Raw genomic sequence first — 14,191 nt, 5'->3', positions numbered from 1 at the left:
ATTTATCTGAATTAAACTCCATCTGCCACTTCTCGGCCCATTGGCCCATCTGATCAAGATCCTGTTGTAATCTGAGGTAACCTTCACTGTCCACTACACCTCCAATTTTGGTGTCATCTGCAAACTTACTAACTGTACCCCTTATGCTCGCATCCAAATCATTTATGTAAATGACAAAAAGTAGAAGACCCAGCAGCGATCCTTGTGGCACTTCACTGGTCACAGGCCTCCGGTCTGAAAAACAACCCTCCACCACCACCCTCTGTCTTCTACCTTTGAGCCAGTTCTGTATCCAAATGACTAGTTCTCCCTATATTCCGTGAGATCAAACCTTGCTAATCATTCTCCCATGGGGAACCTTGTTGAACGCCTTACTGAAGTCCTATAGATCACATCTACCGCTCTGACCTCATCAATCTTCTTTGTTACTTCTTCAAAAAACTCAATCCAGTTTGTGAGACATGTTTTCCCACGCACAAAGCCATGTTGACTATCCCTAATCAGTCCTTGCCTTTCCAAATACATGTACATCCTGTCCCTCAGGATTCCCTCCAACAACCTGCCCACCACCAACGTCAGGCTCACTGGTCTATAGTTCCCTGGCTTGTCCTTACCACCCTTCTTAAATAGAGGTACCACGTAAGCCCAACTCCAGTCTTCTGCCACCTCGCCTGTGACTATCGATGATACAAATATCTCAGCAAGAGGCCCAGCAATCACTTCTCTAGCTTCCCGCTGAGATCTAGGGTACACCTGATCAGGTCCTGGGGATTTATCCACCTTTATGCATTTCAAGATATCCAGCACTTCCTCCTCTGTAATATGGGCATTTTGCAAGGTATCACCATCTATTTCGCTACTTGCTATATCTTCCATATCCTTTACTGTGGAAAAGGATATGGAAGATATAGAAAGTAGCGAAATAGATGGTGACACCTTGCAAAATGTCCATATTACAGAGGAGGAAGTGCTGGATATCTTAAAATGCATAAAGGTGGATAAATCCCCAGGACCTGATCAGGTGTACCCTAGAATTCTGTGGGAAGCTAGAGATTGCTGGGCCCCTTGCTGAGATGTTTGTTCAATTAAGATGAAAATAGGATAACCTATAACTACATAGCAATTAGAACATCTAAATTCTGCTTGGTTAAGGATACATGTTTACACTATTGATAGGTGTTTCTGAGGGCTAATGTGAAACAAAAGTGAAAATTAAGCTTGCGTGGTACCCATACAAATTCAAGTGATGGACCACACAAAATCATTAATAAATAGCAAATAACCAATTCATCCGAAGGAAATAAAAACATGCAGCTTAGAATGGAGACTGTTACTGTACAGTATCCATATCTAGATTGGATGTAAAACTGATGTAATATTTGTAGGGCCCAGTTAACCTTTACTACCTAATTTTTTTTAGCACTTAATGTGTATGACATCCAATGTATTTACAAAGAAACCATACATAAATTAGTTCATGTATAAAAACTATGCTGTACAATGATCTTAAATGGGAACAATGCCCAAATAGTTTCTATCCTATGAGGGCAATTACACTGTGCATTTGCATTTCCCTAAACGTGTTCCTGGCTTTGCACTATTGCCAATTGTATAAAACATTCCAGCCAAACCAACAGCCATAACTTTGGTATTTGATTCACCTTTGGGAAACTTCTGTCAACTGTAGTGTGATATTTTTAACAACTGTCACTAATGAGCCGATTGCATAATTCTTTACTAATAAATTCCATTAATTATCAATTTTATTCAATTGTGCATGTGTAGAGATCTCTTTCAACCTCTGAAAACATGGATGAGAATTTTCTGCTTTGTGCTAGTATTCTGATTTTTCTATTATCCTGCCCTTGGCACCATTGGTCTGACCTCTGTATCCTGTTCTCCTTAGTGCTTTGATTTGCTTCACATGTATACAATCCAGCATAGTTTAAATTAAGATTAAAAAATTTCTGGACTTTGATGTGATAGATTTGTTGCCTACCTGACTAGGAATGTGGTGAGTACTTGTTTACCCCATAAAAAGAAACATATATGTTAATACTTTCAAAGTTTGAGCATTCCTCACTTGCCATGTGTCTATTTAATTTTCTTCTTCTTCTTTCTTAAAATCAACCTCTATCTTTCTTAAAACCAAGCAAGCTTGTAATCATTTCTTGCTTTGCATTGGTGTCAGTTTTTGTCTGTGCATCCATATAGCACATTTTTCCACATTAAAAATCTAGATGGAAGTTATATCTTCACCCCTGTATATCACCTTTTACAGTTTTCATCCTGCTCTTAAACTGTGCACCCTCGGAATATCGTCTACTTGTTTATTTTAGCCAAAAAATGAAGACTAGTTTAAAGTGAAACCTTCCTGACCCACCTTTGACCATGGAGGTTCAAGTAAAATGATCGCAATCCTCATTTGTAAGATTAGTTTAATCTGACGACCCACCTTCATGACAGAAGTGCCAGGCAGTCACCTTCTCCAATAAGAGACAAGTCTGACCATCATCCCTTGATGGTATTGCCATCATTGAATCTCCCACTAGCAACATACTGGGGGGGGTTACCATTGACCAGAAACTCAATTTGACATATGTTTTGCTGCTAAAATCGAGGTGGATTATTAGGGAATACAAGAATAAAGTTAGAATTAAATGTTGCTGCTGAATTAATTTACATTTTGAATATTAAAATGTGTTTTTCGTTGTGTCATTGAGGCTAACTCCGTGGATACAATATAACATACAGTCATGCAAGTGAAGAAGAACTACTTCACCTTTTAAATCGAATTATGCTGTTGAATGATCCATTTTGGTTCCACTCTAACATGTGTTATGGACTAGGCCAGACCACTCAAAACATTCTTAAGCAGGCAGCCCAGACCATAACTTTGCAATTTGTTTCAGTAAGTGTACAGTGAAAATTACCCGGATTCAGTTAGCGAGGTTGACTACCAGATTTAAAACAGACAGAAAATGTATTCCCTTAATTACACAATGAAACACACCGAACAGAATAAAGAACCCCTGCAGAGGGTGGCTCAGTGGTTAGCACTGCTGTCCATAGCACCAGGGTCCCGGGTTGGATTCCAGCCTTGGGCGACTGTCTGTGTGGAGTTTGTACATTCTCCCCGTGTCTGCATGGGTTTCCTCCGGGTGCTCCATTTTCCTCCATAGTCCAAAGATGTGCAGGTCAGGTGAATTGGCCATGCTAAATTGTCCGTAGTGTTAGGTGCATCAGTCAGAGGGAAATGGGTCTGGGTGGGTTACTCTTCAGAGGGTCGGTGTGGACCTGTTGGGCCGAAGGGCCTGTTTTCACACTGTAAGGAATCCAATCTAATCTGAACTCAACCTATCCAAACTAGACTTAAGTATGCTGTTCTGAATATACACAACGGTCCCAATAAGCAAATTACCTTTAAAAATCAGTAGAAATGGAACAGATGCTTACAGGTTTAAGTTGAAGGGCAGAAAGACCGAGAGAGAGAGAGTTTCTACACAGCTCACTGTTGAACTTCTCACCAGTTCAGGACTGAACTAAACTGCTCAGCTAGAGATCTGATCTTTCATTATACAGGTCTTTGCAGGGTTTGTGAAGGTTTGTAGCTCAGGTTGAGGTTTAGGGTGTAGGTTTGCTCGCTGAGCTGCAGGTTTGATATCCAGACGTTTCATTACCTGGCTAGGTAACATCATCAGTGGCGACCTCCAAGTGAAGCGAAGCTGTTGTCTCCTGCTTTCTATTTATATCTTTTTCCTGGATGGGGTTCCTGGATTTTGTGGTGATGTCACTTCCTGTTTGTTTTCTGAGGGGTTGATAGATGGCATCTGGATCTATGTGTTGGTTTATGGCATTGTGGTTGGAGTGCCAGGCCTCTCGGAATTCTCTGACATGTCTTTGCTTAGCCTGTCCCAGGATAGATGTGTTGTCCCAGTCGAAATGGTGGTTTTTTTCATCCGTGTGTCGGGCTACGAGGGAGAGAGGGTCGTGTCTTTTTGTGGCGAGCTGGTGTTTGTGTATCCTTTCTTCCTGTTTGACCTACGTAGTGTTTGTGGCAGTCCTTGCATGGAATTTTGTAGATAACATTGGTTTTGTCCATGGGTTGTACTGGGTCTTTTTAAAAGACCCAGTACAACCCATGGACAAAACCAATGTTATCTCTAAAATTCCATGCAAGGACTGCCACAAACACTACGTAGGACAAACAGGAAGAAAGTTAGCCACCAGGATACACAAACACCAGCTCGCCACAAAAAGACACGACCCTCTCTCCCTCGTAGCCCTACACACGGATGAATAAAACCACCATTTCGACTGGGACAACACATCTATCCTGGGACAGGCTAAGCAAAGACATGTCAGAGAATTCCGAGAGGCCTATTATACAGGTCACTTTTAAAATATAACCACTTTGGCCTGAAGTATCATCATCTGTTTACAAAAGGCCTCTCAAAATCCTTTTCATCTCTGTACCAAACCAGACTGATCGGAGCCCAGCCTGGTTTATTACCCCTCTGAAAAAAATCAAGAACAGTGTACCCTTGAGCCAAGGAACAGCTTTTAGAGGGAAAAAAAGGGTCTAGCTTTGAAAAGGGTTTAAAGGAGAATTATCAATCCTGTGATGGTAAGTAAATATCTAATATGATTGCAAGTTATGTCATGACAATAAATATGTTATTTCTTAATATGGCCATCTTGTAACTTTGTTTCTCTACATCCCACTCCTTCATCAACCTTAACCACCTAGAGGTAATATTGCTAATTTTGTATTGCAGACATTCATATCAAAAGTCTGAATTTTCTGACGGTACTGTAGAACATCTACAACCCGAAGTGAACAGCCCTATCACCTACTCCGATGATTATACCTACAGTGTCTCTGATTCAAATTATGAGCCTGTTCCATTCAGTTCTACACTCAGCGAATCAGCTCCTACAGGGATTGTTGACACTACAGAAGGTATTTTGTGTCCTTTTGATCTTTGTATAAAAGTAACACAATTATATTTAATAAACAGTATCAATTATATGCATTCTTTTGAAGAAAATTGCATTGGATTGTTAAAGACAGATAGGTTTAACAGTAGTTCAGATTTTTTTTTTGTCAACTATTTAAGTCCTTGTGCAGTATTAACCTTTGAAACATTGTTATCCATCTTATGGTTGTTTTGTACTGAAGAATTATACGAGCATCAGTGCCAGTGTATAAATTACAAAAGGTTAAAATCTTAAAATAAAAAATTGACCAAAAATAAAAGGCAATCATTGCAAAGTAAATAAGAACATGAGAACCAAAAGAACTGTGGATACTGTAAATCAGAGACAAAATGGAAATTGCTGGAAAAGCTCAGCAGGTTAACGGAGTTCTGAGGAACTCTGAGGAAGGTCACTTGATCCAAAATGTTAACTCAGATTTCTCTCCTTAGATGCTGCAAGACCTGCCGAGCTTTTCCAGCAATTTCTATTTTAGTCCATGAGAACATAAGAAATGGGAGCAGAAGGAGACAGCTAAACCTGCTTTGCCATTCAATGGAATGGTGGCTGATCTTAGGCATCAGTTCCACTTCCCCATCTGCTCTTCATGTTCTTTAATTTCCTGAGAAACAAAACGTCTGCCTTTTTTTTACCTTGAATATGTTCCTCATTAGAGCATCAACAATCCTCTGGACAGAGAATTCCAAAGATTATCAGTTCTTTGAGTAGAATAAAGATTCTTTCCATCTCAGTTTTTTGAGATCCTGACCCCATATTCTAAAACATGTTAACTTTTTAAAAATGTCTTTACAGTGATCATTTCTCATTCTAATTCCAAGAATATGGACCGAATTTTCTAAGCCTGTTATCATAGGCCAGTCCCTTTCCGTAAAGGAACCTTCACTTCCCCTGTGAGTGGGGCCTGCAAAGAGGAATGACTATGGTACAGGGAGCTATAGAATTGGTGTAGAGGAGATAAAAGTGTAGGAAATAGTATGTTTAGGAGAATAAATACTGTTGTTCCTAGCCATGAACACAAGTCCAGTGGTGCCTTTGTGGTGCCATGGTTAAGGGTATCCCCTCTGGGCTGGAGAAGAACTTCGAGTGGAAGAGGAGGAATCCAGTTGCTGTCATCTGTGCCAATGACATTTGATAGGACTGAATAGGAGGTTCTGCTGAAAGAATTTGAACAGTGAGCTAAAGAAGTGAGCAGGTGATAATCTTTGGATTGCTACCTGAGCCACGGGTGAACTTGCAGAGAGTAAATACAGTCAAGCACTTAAATGTGTGGCTTAAAGATTGTTGCGGAAGCAATGGCTTTCATTTCATGGGGCCCTGGCAGCATTATTAGGTTAGAAGGGAGCTCTTTCAGTGCAACGGATTTCACTTAAACTGTGCTGGGACCAATGTTCTGACAAATTGAATAATTGGGGCTGCAGAGAGGGCTTTCACTAAAGGGGGAAGGGGCAGGGTTCAAGAGAGGGAATATGTAGACTTGCAAAGCAATAAGATAATGGCAGCACTGCAGGGTAACTATTTTATTGGTGATACCCAGAGTAGGACAAGAGGTGACAAGGTGAAATTATGTTTGGGCCACACAAGTGCCAGGCAGTGACCTTCTCCAATAAGAGCCAAGTCTGACCATCACCCCTTGATGGTATTGCCATCATTGAATCTCCCACTATCAATATACTGGGGGGGTTACCACTGACCAGAAACTCAATTTGTCATATGAATACAGTGGCTACAAGAACAGGTTCGAGGCTGGAAATACTGTAACGACTCGTTCATCTCAACTCTCCAAAGCTTGTTCTTCATTTACAAGACACAAATCAGGAGTAATGTAGAATATTCCCTGCTTGTCTGGTTTGGTGCAGCTCCAACAACACTCAAGAAACTTGCCACCATCCAGGAAAAAGCCTCTTGCTTTATTAACACCACAACGATTCTCTCCATCACTGATGCTCAGTAGCAGCAGCATGTGCCGTCTACAAGATCCACTGCAAAAATTCACCAAAGATTCTTAGACAGTGCCTTCCCAACTCACAGCCACTTCCATCTAGAAGAACAAGGGCAGCAGTACATATACCAAACACCACCAACTTCATTAGCAAGGACAGTATCATCAAGCTAGTGGATCTATGCCTTACCACACACTTCATCTTCAACAACAAAACCTACAGACGAACCAATGGAACACCCTTGGGATCTCCAACATCAGGATTCTCAGCAGAGACAGTAATGCAGAGACTCAAGCAAATAGCTCTGCCAACCTTCCAACCTAAACTTTGGGTCCGCTATGTGAATGACAACTTTGTCATAACTAAATGAAACAAATTAGAGGAAACTTTCAAGACCATCAATAATACCCTTACTGGCATAAAATTCACTAAAGAGGAGGAAAACAACAACAAACTGCCATTCCTAGATGTCACAGTAGAGCGAACAGCCAATGAGGAACTTCAAACCAGCGTCTACAGGAAAACAACACATACGGACCAATCATTGAACTACAGAAGCAATCATCCCAATATCCACAAACAAAGCTGCATCAGAACATTATTTCAATGAGCCACCACACACTGCAGCACAGAGGAACTATTCAGAGCAGAGGAAAATCACCTATACAGTGTATTCAGAAAGAATGGGTACCCAATGGACACAGTCCACCGATTTCTCAGCAACAAACCCAAACAAGAGACACCCTAGCCATTCTCCCTACATCAGAGACATCTCGGAAATGACTGCCAGACTACTCAGACCCCTTGGCATCATGGTAGCCCACGAACACACTAAAACAGCAGTTAATGAATTTGAAAGACCCTATACAGACAACAAGCAAACTAATGTCATTTACAAAATGCTGTGTAAGAATTGTAACAAACACTACATTGGACAAACAGGCAGAAAACTAGCCACGAGGATACATGAACATCAACTACAAAACGACATGACCCCCCCCTCTCACTAGTATCCTTACATGCAGATAAGGAAGGACACCGCTTCAACTGGGACAACACATCCATCCTGGGACAAGTCAAACAGAGACATGCACAAGAACTCCTAAAAGCATGGCATTCCAACCGGAACTCTATCAACAAACCCATTGACTTGGACCCCATTTACCACCCCCTGAGAAAAAGAACAGGAAATGACATCACCATAGGAAATGACATCACCGACCCAAGGAAACCCAAACATAGAAACCAACAGTGCTTCGTCCGGAGGCTCACTGAAGATGTTACCGCGTATGGTGACGAAACGTCTGAAAATGAATCTTCCAGCTCAGCGAGCAAACCTACATCCAGAACCTCCGCCTGAGCTACAAATCTTCTCAAAACTTGCTAGAAAAATATTCACCTTGAATATGATTGAATGCAGCTTTTACATGGTTCATTTTATTTTTACAGTCAATGTAATCTATTTTCATCAATATGAAAGTCTTTGTGCTTTGTTTAGGGCAGAATTTTAGTCTTGCCTTTTTAAAAAAAATTGTTTGAATGTAAATAAGATTACAGATTTAAGTAAACTTCAAATCATTTTTCATCTTATCCAAAACAGAATGGCTGTTGTACCCACTAAAGATTTAACCTTGGAAACCTTTTTGGGAATTTCTCTTCCTAAATCAACAGTGGAGTCTGAATTGTTTCACCAATGTTTGTGTGTAATAGCCTTTTTTTTCAAAATCTAATCTATTATCTGATTGTAAGCATTGGTATAGAATGTGCAAATTGCAGTGACAATACTAAAGCTTATTTAATTTGAGACTTGCATCATTCTTGGAACAGAGTTGCAACTTTAGGAGCACAGTGCAAGGATGTCTGATAGACAGAAGCAGTCTAGACCAGGTCGACCCAGGTTCTCTTCAGCTTTCATTCAATCAACACTGCCAGACCCAAGCTTTTTGCAAAATTTTGTCACCTTCTGTAAACTAGCACTTGTTTGTTTTGAATTGTATTTGTATCTCAATCACTATACCATGCAGAGGTTTTATAATCTCTTCTAAAATAAGTTTATTTGTTTCTGACCACAGCACCTAGTCCAGAGATAGAAGAATCAAAGCCTCAAAGGAAATCAATGACATATGACGAACTAAGAAACAAAAATAGGGAACTATACGAAGTGACAGTGGCACAAAAGGCAGATTCGCTTCACAAACCAACTCCACAACGATTACCTGACAACAAAGGAGGTCAAATATGGATTTTATTTTTAATTAATGTTCTTGAACTGCTGCAGTTATTCTGGTGGTGCCACCATGATGTTAGATTAGGAATGATAAAATTCTCAGTGAAAGGCAAATGTAAGAAATGCAATTGTTTATCTAATTTGGAAGTGAGGCTTGCCAAAGTTTGTGAATTAAGCTTTTTTTAAACTGATGTTAAATAATTTCAGGCTGGATTCTATTTTTCTGTTGTTGCGTCGGCCACACGGTGTATTTTAACTCTTATATCTAGCGAAGAAACCGTGAGTCGAGACTTAATAGTAATAAATGATATTATTACTATTATTACTATTTAACACAATAATATAATAACAAAATGCACTACAAACTAATAATTTACACTATAAATCTAATCAATTATTTTGTGCTTTAACTTAACTCTGGATGATCAAACACCACCGGACTAGATCTTGACCTTGGTCCACGTGGCAATTATTGTCTGTAGCTGCAGCCTGTCTGGAATTTGCAGCTTGTTTATTTCAGAGTTTTTGAGCACAGTCACTTGGACCAAGACTTGTCTCAATTTTCCAGCATGCCTCATTTACTGTCCCTTTTTTTGATAAGTCTTCTAGATGTTGTAATTCTACTCGCATCCACCGTTTCCTCTGCAAGTTCATTCCGCACATGAACCACTCGGTGTAAACGAGTCGTCCCTTGTGTCTTTTTAAAATCTTTCGCCTCTCACCTTAAAAACATGCCCTGTAGTCTTGAAATGCCCCACCCTAGGGAAAAGACACCTGCCATTCACTGTATCTGTAGCCCTCGTGATTTTTATAAATCTCTATGTGGTCACCCTTCAACCTCCTAGGTTCTTGTCTCATACCATTAAAATTTGTCTAATTCCTATTTAAAAACTTTAATTTTTATGGAAATCACCCTTTCTAGTACAGGTGAAAGCCATCCTTTTTCTACAAGTCTTTTCTGACCCAAAAGAGGTCCCAATGATCCACGAACTTGAATCCCTGAACAGTACACCACCTCTTCAGCCATTGAATGATCTACTTTATCTTTTTGTTCTTTCCCTCATTTGAATTTGGCACAAGAAGTAAACCAGCGATTACTACTTTTAAGGTTCTATTTTTTCATCTTCTACCTAACCTCTTATGTTCACTCTGTAAAGCCTTAATCTTTTCCCTATGCTATTCTACTAATGTATACAATAACTTCCAGTTTTCCATGCTCCCCTGTAACAATATGCTTTAAACATTTTGAGACATCCTTAATCCTGGCACTAGAAAAGCAAAATCTCCTGTCTGTGCCCTTGACAGGAGAGAACTCTATAACAATTTTCTCTTAAATGTTGTCGAACCCCACATAACATCAGATTCATTCTTTGTTTATTGGATGTTGTACACTTTGAATTTCTGCCTCCATATTTAACAGCCATACCTTTAACTAGTTCTGAAAAGCCGTTTAAAAAAAACTCTTATTTTTGACCTTGACCTGCTTCTCAAAATGCATGTATTGAATCAGATTTTCACTCCAATGTTTATTGATCAAATTTGTTAGGTAAGTGTTGATTTTTATCTAATTATACCTGTGTAAACAGCAGTGGGACTATGTTTCAACATGAACATGCTTTATAAAAGTAAATTATTTTTAATAGGATGAATAAATGCCAGTATATTCCTCTGCTGGAGTAGTCCATGATGAAGTTATTGATGATAAAATTCTCACTTTAAGTAAGAGGAGGGATCAGGAGAAATTTATTTAATTGGTTGTTGTATCATGAATCAGTTGAGGAATTTTCTCAAGGGGACAGTAGATCATTATTTGATGTTGTGGGAATAGTGATGCAATTCAATTCCACCTGGATTGTTAATGCAAAGAGCCCGCCTCCTCCTACAGTTTTTAGTTACTGTATAGAAACATTTAAGTTAGACATTTCATGGACATAGGCTTATTTGTGGTGGATTCTGTACATCTAGTAGTAAACATTTTAGAATGAAAATGAAATGTAGATTTTTATTTTAACCCATTGTCTATTTTCAAGCTAAAAAGTGCATGCATCTATGGTTGCACTCCAGCCTGAACAGTATAACACAGGCTTTTTTCTGTGATAATTGAGGGACCACATATAGAAAGAGTTAGCTATGCAGAAAGTTGCATTTTGAAGGATTCATTGCTGAGAATATATTTAAAAATCAGTGAGTAAGAACAAATGAATACGTATTGATCTGGATTTTACAGCCTTGGTCTGCAGGAAAATTGGTTTATTTCAAAGAAAATTAAGGAAATTTTTGAATAAATTATCTTTTTTAAACATATCCTTTTGACATTATTAGGGTCTTATTTGTTCACTAGTGTACAGTGGGTGAATTGACATGGAAAGGGCATAAGCAGGACCTCCTGAACTTAACTTACAAAGGTTCGACATGCAGATTACGGCCCATGACAACTCTGAGACATTGTAAACAACCACTACTTGTAAAGCTGGGCTGACTCCATTGAAAACAAGAAAGAACTAGGACATACCTATCTCTGCAATGGAGCTGGTCTGCTCATGATCCAGAATGCTGGCTTGCAACCTGAAGCAGCTTGAATCCTTAAAAGATGCTGTTGAAAATTGGAAGCCACAGAAATAGAATCAAGACCTTCCCACAATTTTTAAGAGTTTCCATGATGGAAATCCAGGCCAGTTTATCATAATGTAAAAATAAAGTGTGGCAGATGGAATCTGAAAAGTAAAATGGAAAATACTAAAAATACTCAAGTTCTGGCAGCATCTACGGAGCGATTAAGAGAGCTGATGTTTCAGGTTGATGACCCAGCAACAGTTTTGAAAGGTTATAAACCTGTAACATTGGTACTGTCAGAGCTTCAGACTGTTTTCAGAATTTTTTTTGTTTTTTCCAAAATATTGTATGATTTTTCTGTTCTGAAGAAGGGTCACTGCACCTGAAACGTTGATTCTGCTTTATCTGCAAAGATGCTCCCAGACCTGCTGAGTTTCTCTAGTTGCTTCTGCTTTTGTTATAGTTTGGTTTTGTTTTACATTTATTGAGCTAATGCTTCCCACATGTTAACACTATCTCTCCTGGTCTAATTATTTTTCCAGTTGCAAAAACAAACAAGTATGGAGATACCTGGGAAGAATAAGGATACTCATGGACAAGTAGATGGATCCAGAACGTTAGAGCTATTCATATATAATATCCTTCACAGAAATATTTAATCTGAAAGCCTGAAGAATTTTTTTTAAAAGTTGATCCCAATCTGATTATACCATAAAGATCTTATGATCTACTTTTTAATGGAATCCAGTTGACTTGTTTACATTCTTTTCCATCAAAGACTTGTTTGTTCCCTTTCTTAGCATAAAAATTATGATTGATTGAAAAACACTGCAGAAGGTTTCTTGCTAGTACTTGTATTCCTTTCTAAATGTAACGATTTATGACAGGGAAGGTATGCAAAGTAAAATATTACTTTAGTTTAAGGCTGTATTAGACAGCCTCAACATGGATGATTGTGTATTCTTAATTCTGAGCTGTGTTTTTGCTGTTAATCAAATTAAACCAAAGTGATGGATGGACTGTATTTAAGTAATACTATGTATATTCAATTTTCAACCATGAAGCTATTGATGCAAGTATAAATTTGAAAATGAACATTATTAGATGTAAAGTGTTTTATTATTGTTACATTTTTATAAAAGCTAGCCCATAATTTGCTTACTCAACAATTTTTTAAAAATCTTTTTGAACAGTTTCCACGCTTGGGGAATCCAGCTATTGGGAACTTTCAAATTTGCATAAATGTAAATCAAATTATGTTGCTTGGGTGGCACCCAAGGACTTTATAATCCTAGCAGGATGAGTCACTAGTTTGGTAACGGTGAGCTATTTTTCTAGTTTTATGTTTTACTTTTAGCCAATCAAAATTTTCAGTCGTATTACCAATTCAACAAAAACAATTCAAATGTTTTATTTCAGTACTTTGTGTTTTCCACCAATTCTTTCCCTGCAACATTGATAATAAAGTGTATAAACATGAACCAAATAGGTGGTTGGTCTTGCATAAATGGGTGTTGGGGTGAACCATGAATTGATTTGAATGTGAGAATAAGAATTTAAAATGCATGATTTATCAGAATCCGTTGAATTGAGTGGGTGGATGAACAAGTGTCTAGAAAAAGACTGGTTGAATCAAAAGCTGACAAAGATATGGTTTAAGAAGTTAACAATTTGATGATTTCCTGCATGAATAAGGAAGTTGGCGTCACGGGTGAAATTATAATCCCCAACATAAAGACTATGATTAGACACACTGATCAAAGTCTAGTAGAATGCAAAGGTTGTAAACATTCAGTCTGTCACATTCTGAGACAGTGGGCGGTAAGGATATAATTGCAATATTGAACTGGAGGAAATTGTGGCAATGTACAGTTTTGGTATAATGGCAGCTATTCTAACCAGCACAAAGAGATTAATGGTGATCCTTAAGAGCTGAATTGAGGCTCAACTATTCAGCGTGTTTGTTTATGACAAATAATGAGATAGCAAGTCACAGATCTGAACTTGCTGGTGGATACAAAGTTGCATCATGATGGAAGTAAAACGTTACAGGAGGGTTGAGTGAACAGGGAAAAACAAATTAATTTCAAAGTAGCCAAATATGAGAACATTCCCTGTGGAGTAAAAAGGGAAAGAACAACTTAATGGTGAGAAGTGAGAAACAGTGGAAGTCTAAAGAAGCTTGAGTGTCTGTATGTAATTCATTAAAATGATCAGGTACAGAACATAAAAGGCGAGTGGAATGTTTGCCTTTTATAAGTAAAAGACTAGAATGCGAGGGGGCAAAGTCATATTTCAAATATCAAAGCTTTCCTTAGACTATGTTCAGTACCCCATGTATAGTCTGAGGCACCATTTCTTAGGAAATATATATATTGATTGCGCACAAAATACGGTGTAGATTTATGAAAATGACACCTCGACTCTGTTAAAATATGAATGCCACAATTTCCTAGAATTTGAAAGTTCACTG

At 38.5% G+C, this 14,191-nt stretch overlaps 1 protein-coding gene across 1 annotated transcript in view; it reads left to right on the top strand.

Moving 5' to 3' along the window:
• Positions 1-13,199, top strand: part of ociad1 (OCIA domain containing 1) — a 31,613-nt gene extending 18,414 nt beyond the window's left edge. The window contains exons 6-8 of the mRNA XM_043691356.1: positions 4,779-4,963; positions 9,011-9,169; positions 12,261-13,199. Of these exons, the coding sequence (XP_043547291.1) occupies positions 4,779-4,963; positions 9,011-9,169; positions 12,261-12,301 (385 nt within the window). The 3' untranslated portion in view covers positions 12,302-13,199. The remainder of the gene's footprint in view (positions 1-4,778; positions 4,964-9,010; positions 9,170-12,260) is intronic.
• The last annotated feature ends 992 nt before the right edge of the window (positions 13,200-14,191 follow it).

This window comes from Chiloscyllium plagiosum, chromosome 1, assembly GCF_004010195.1.
Source record: "Chiloscyllium plagiosum isolate BGI_BamShark_2017 chromosome 1, ASM401019v2, whole genome shotgun sequence".
NCBI lineage: Eukaryota > Metazoa > Chordata > Chondrichthyes > Orectolobiformes > Hemiscylliidae > Chiloscyllium > Chiloscyllium plagiosum.
Note: the sequence above shows the minus strand (reverse complement) of the source record. Positions and strands in the feature narration are given on the sequence as shown.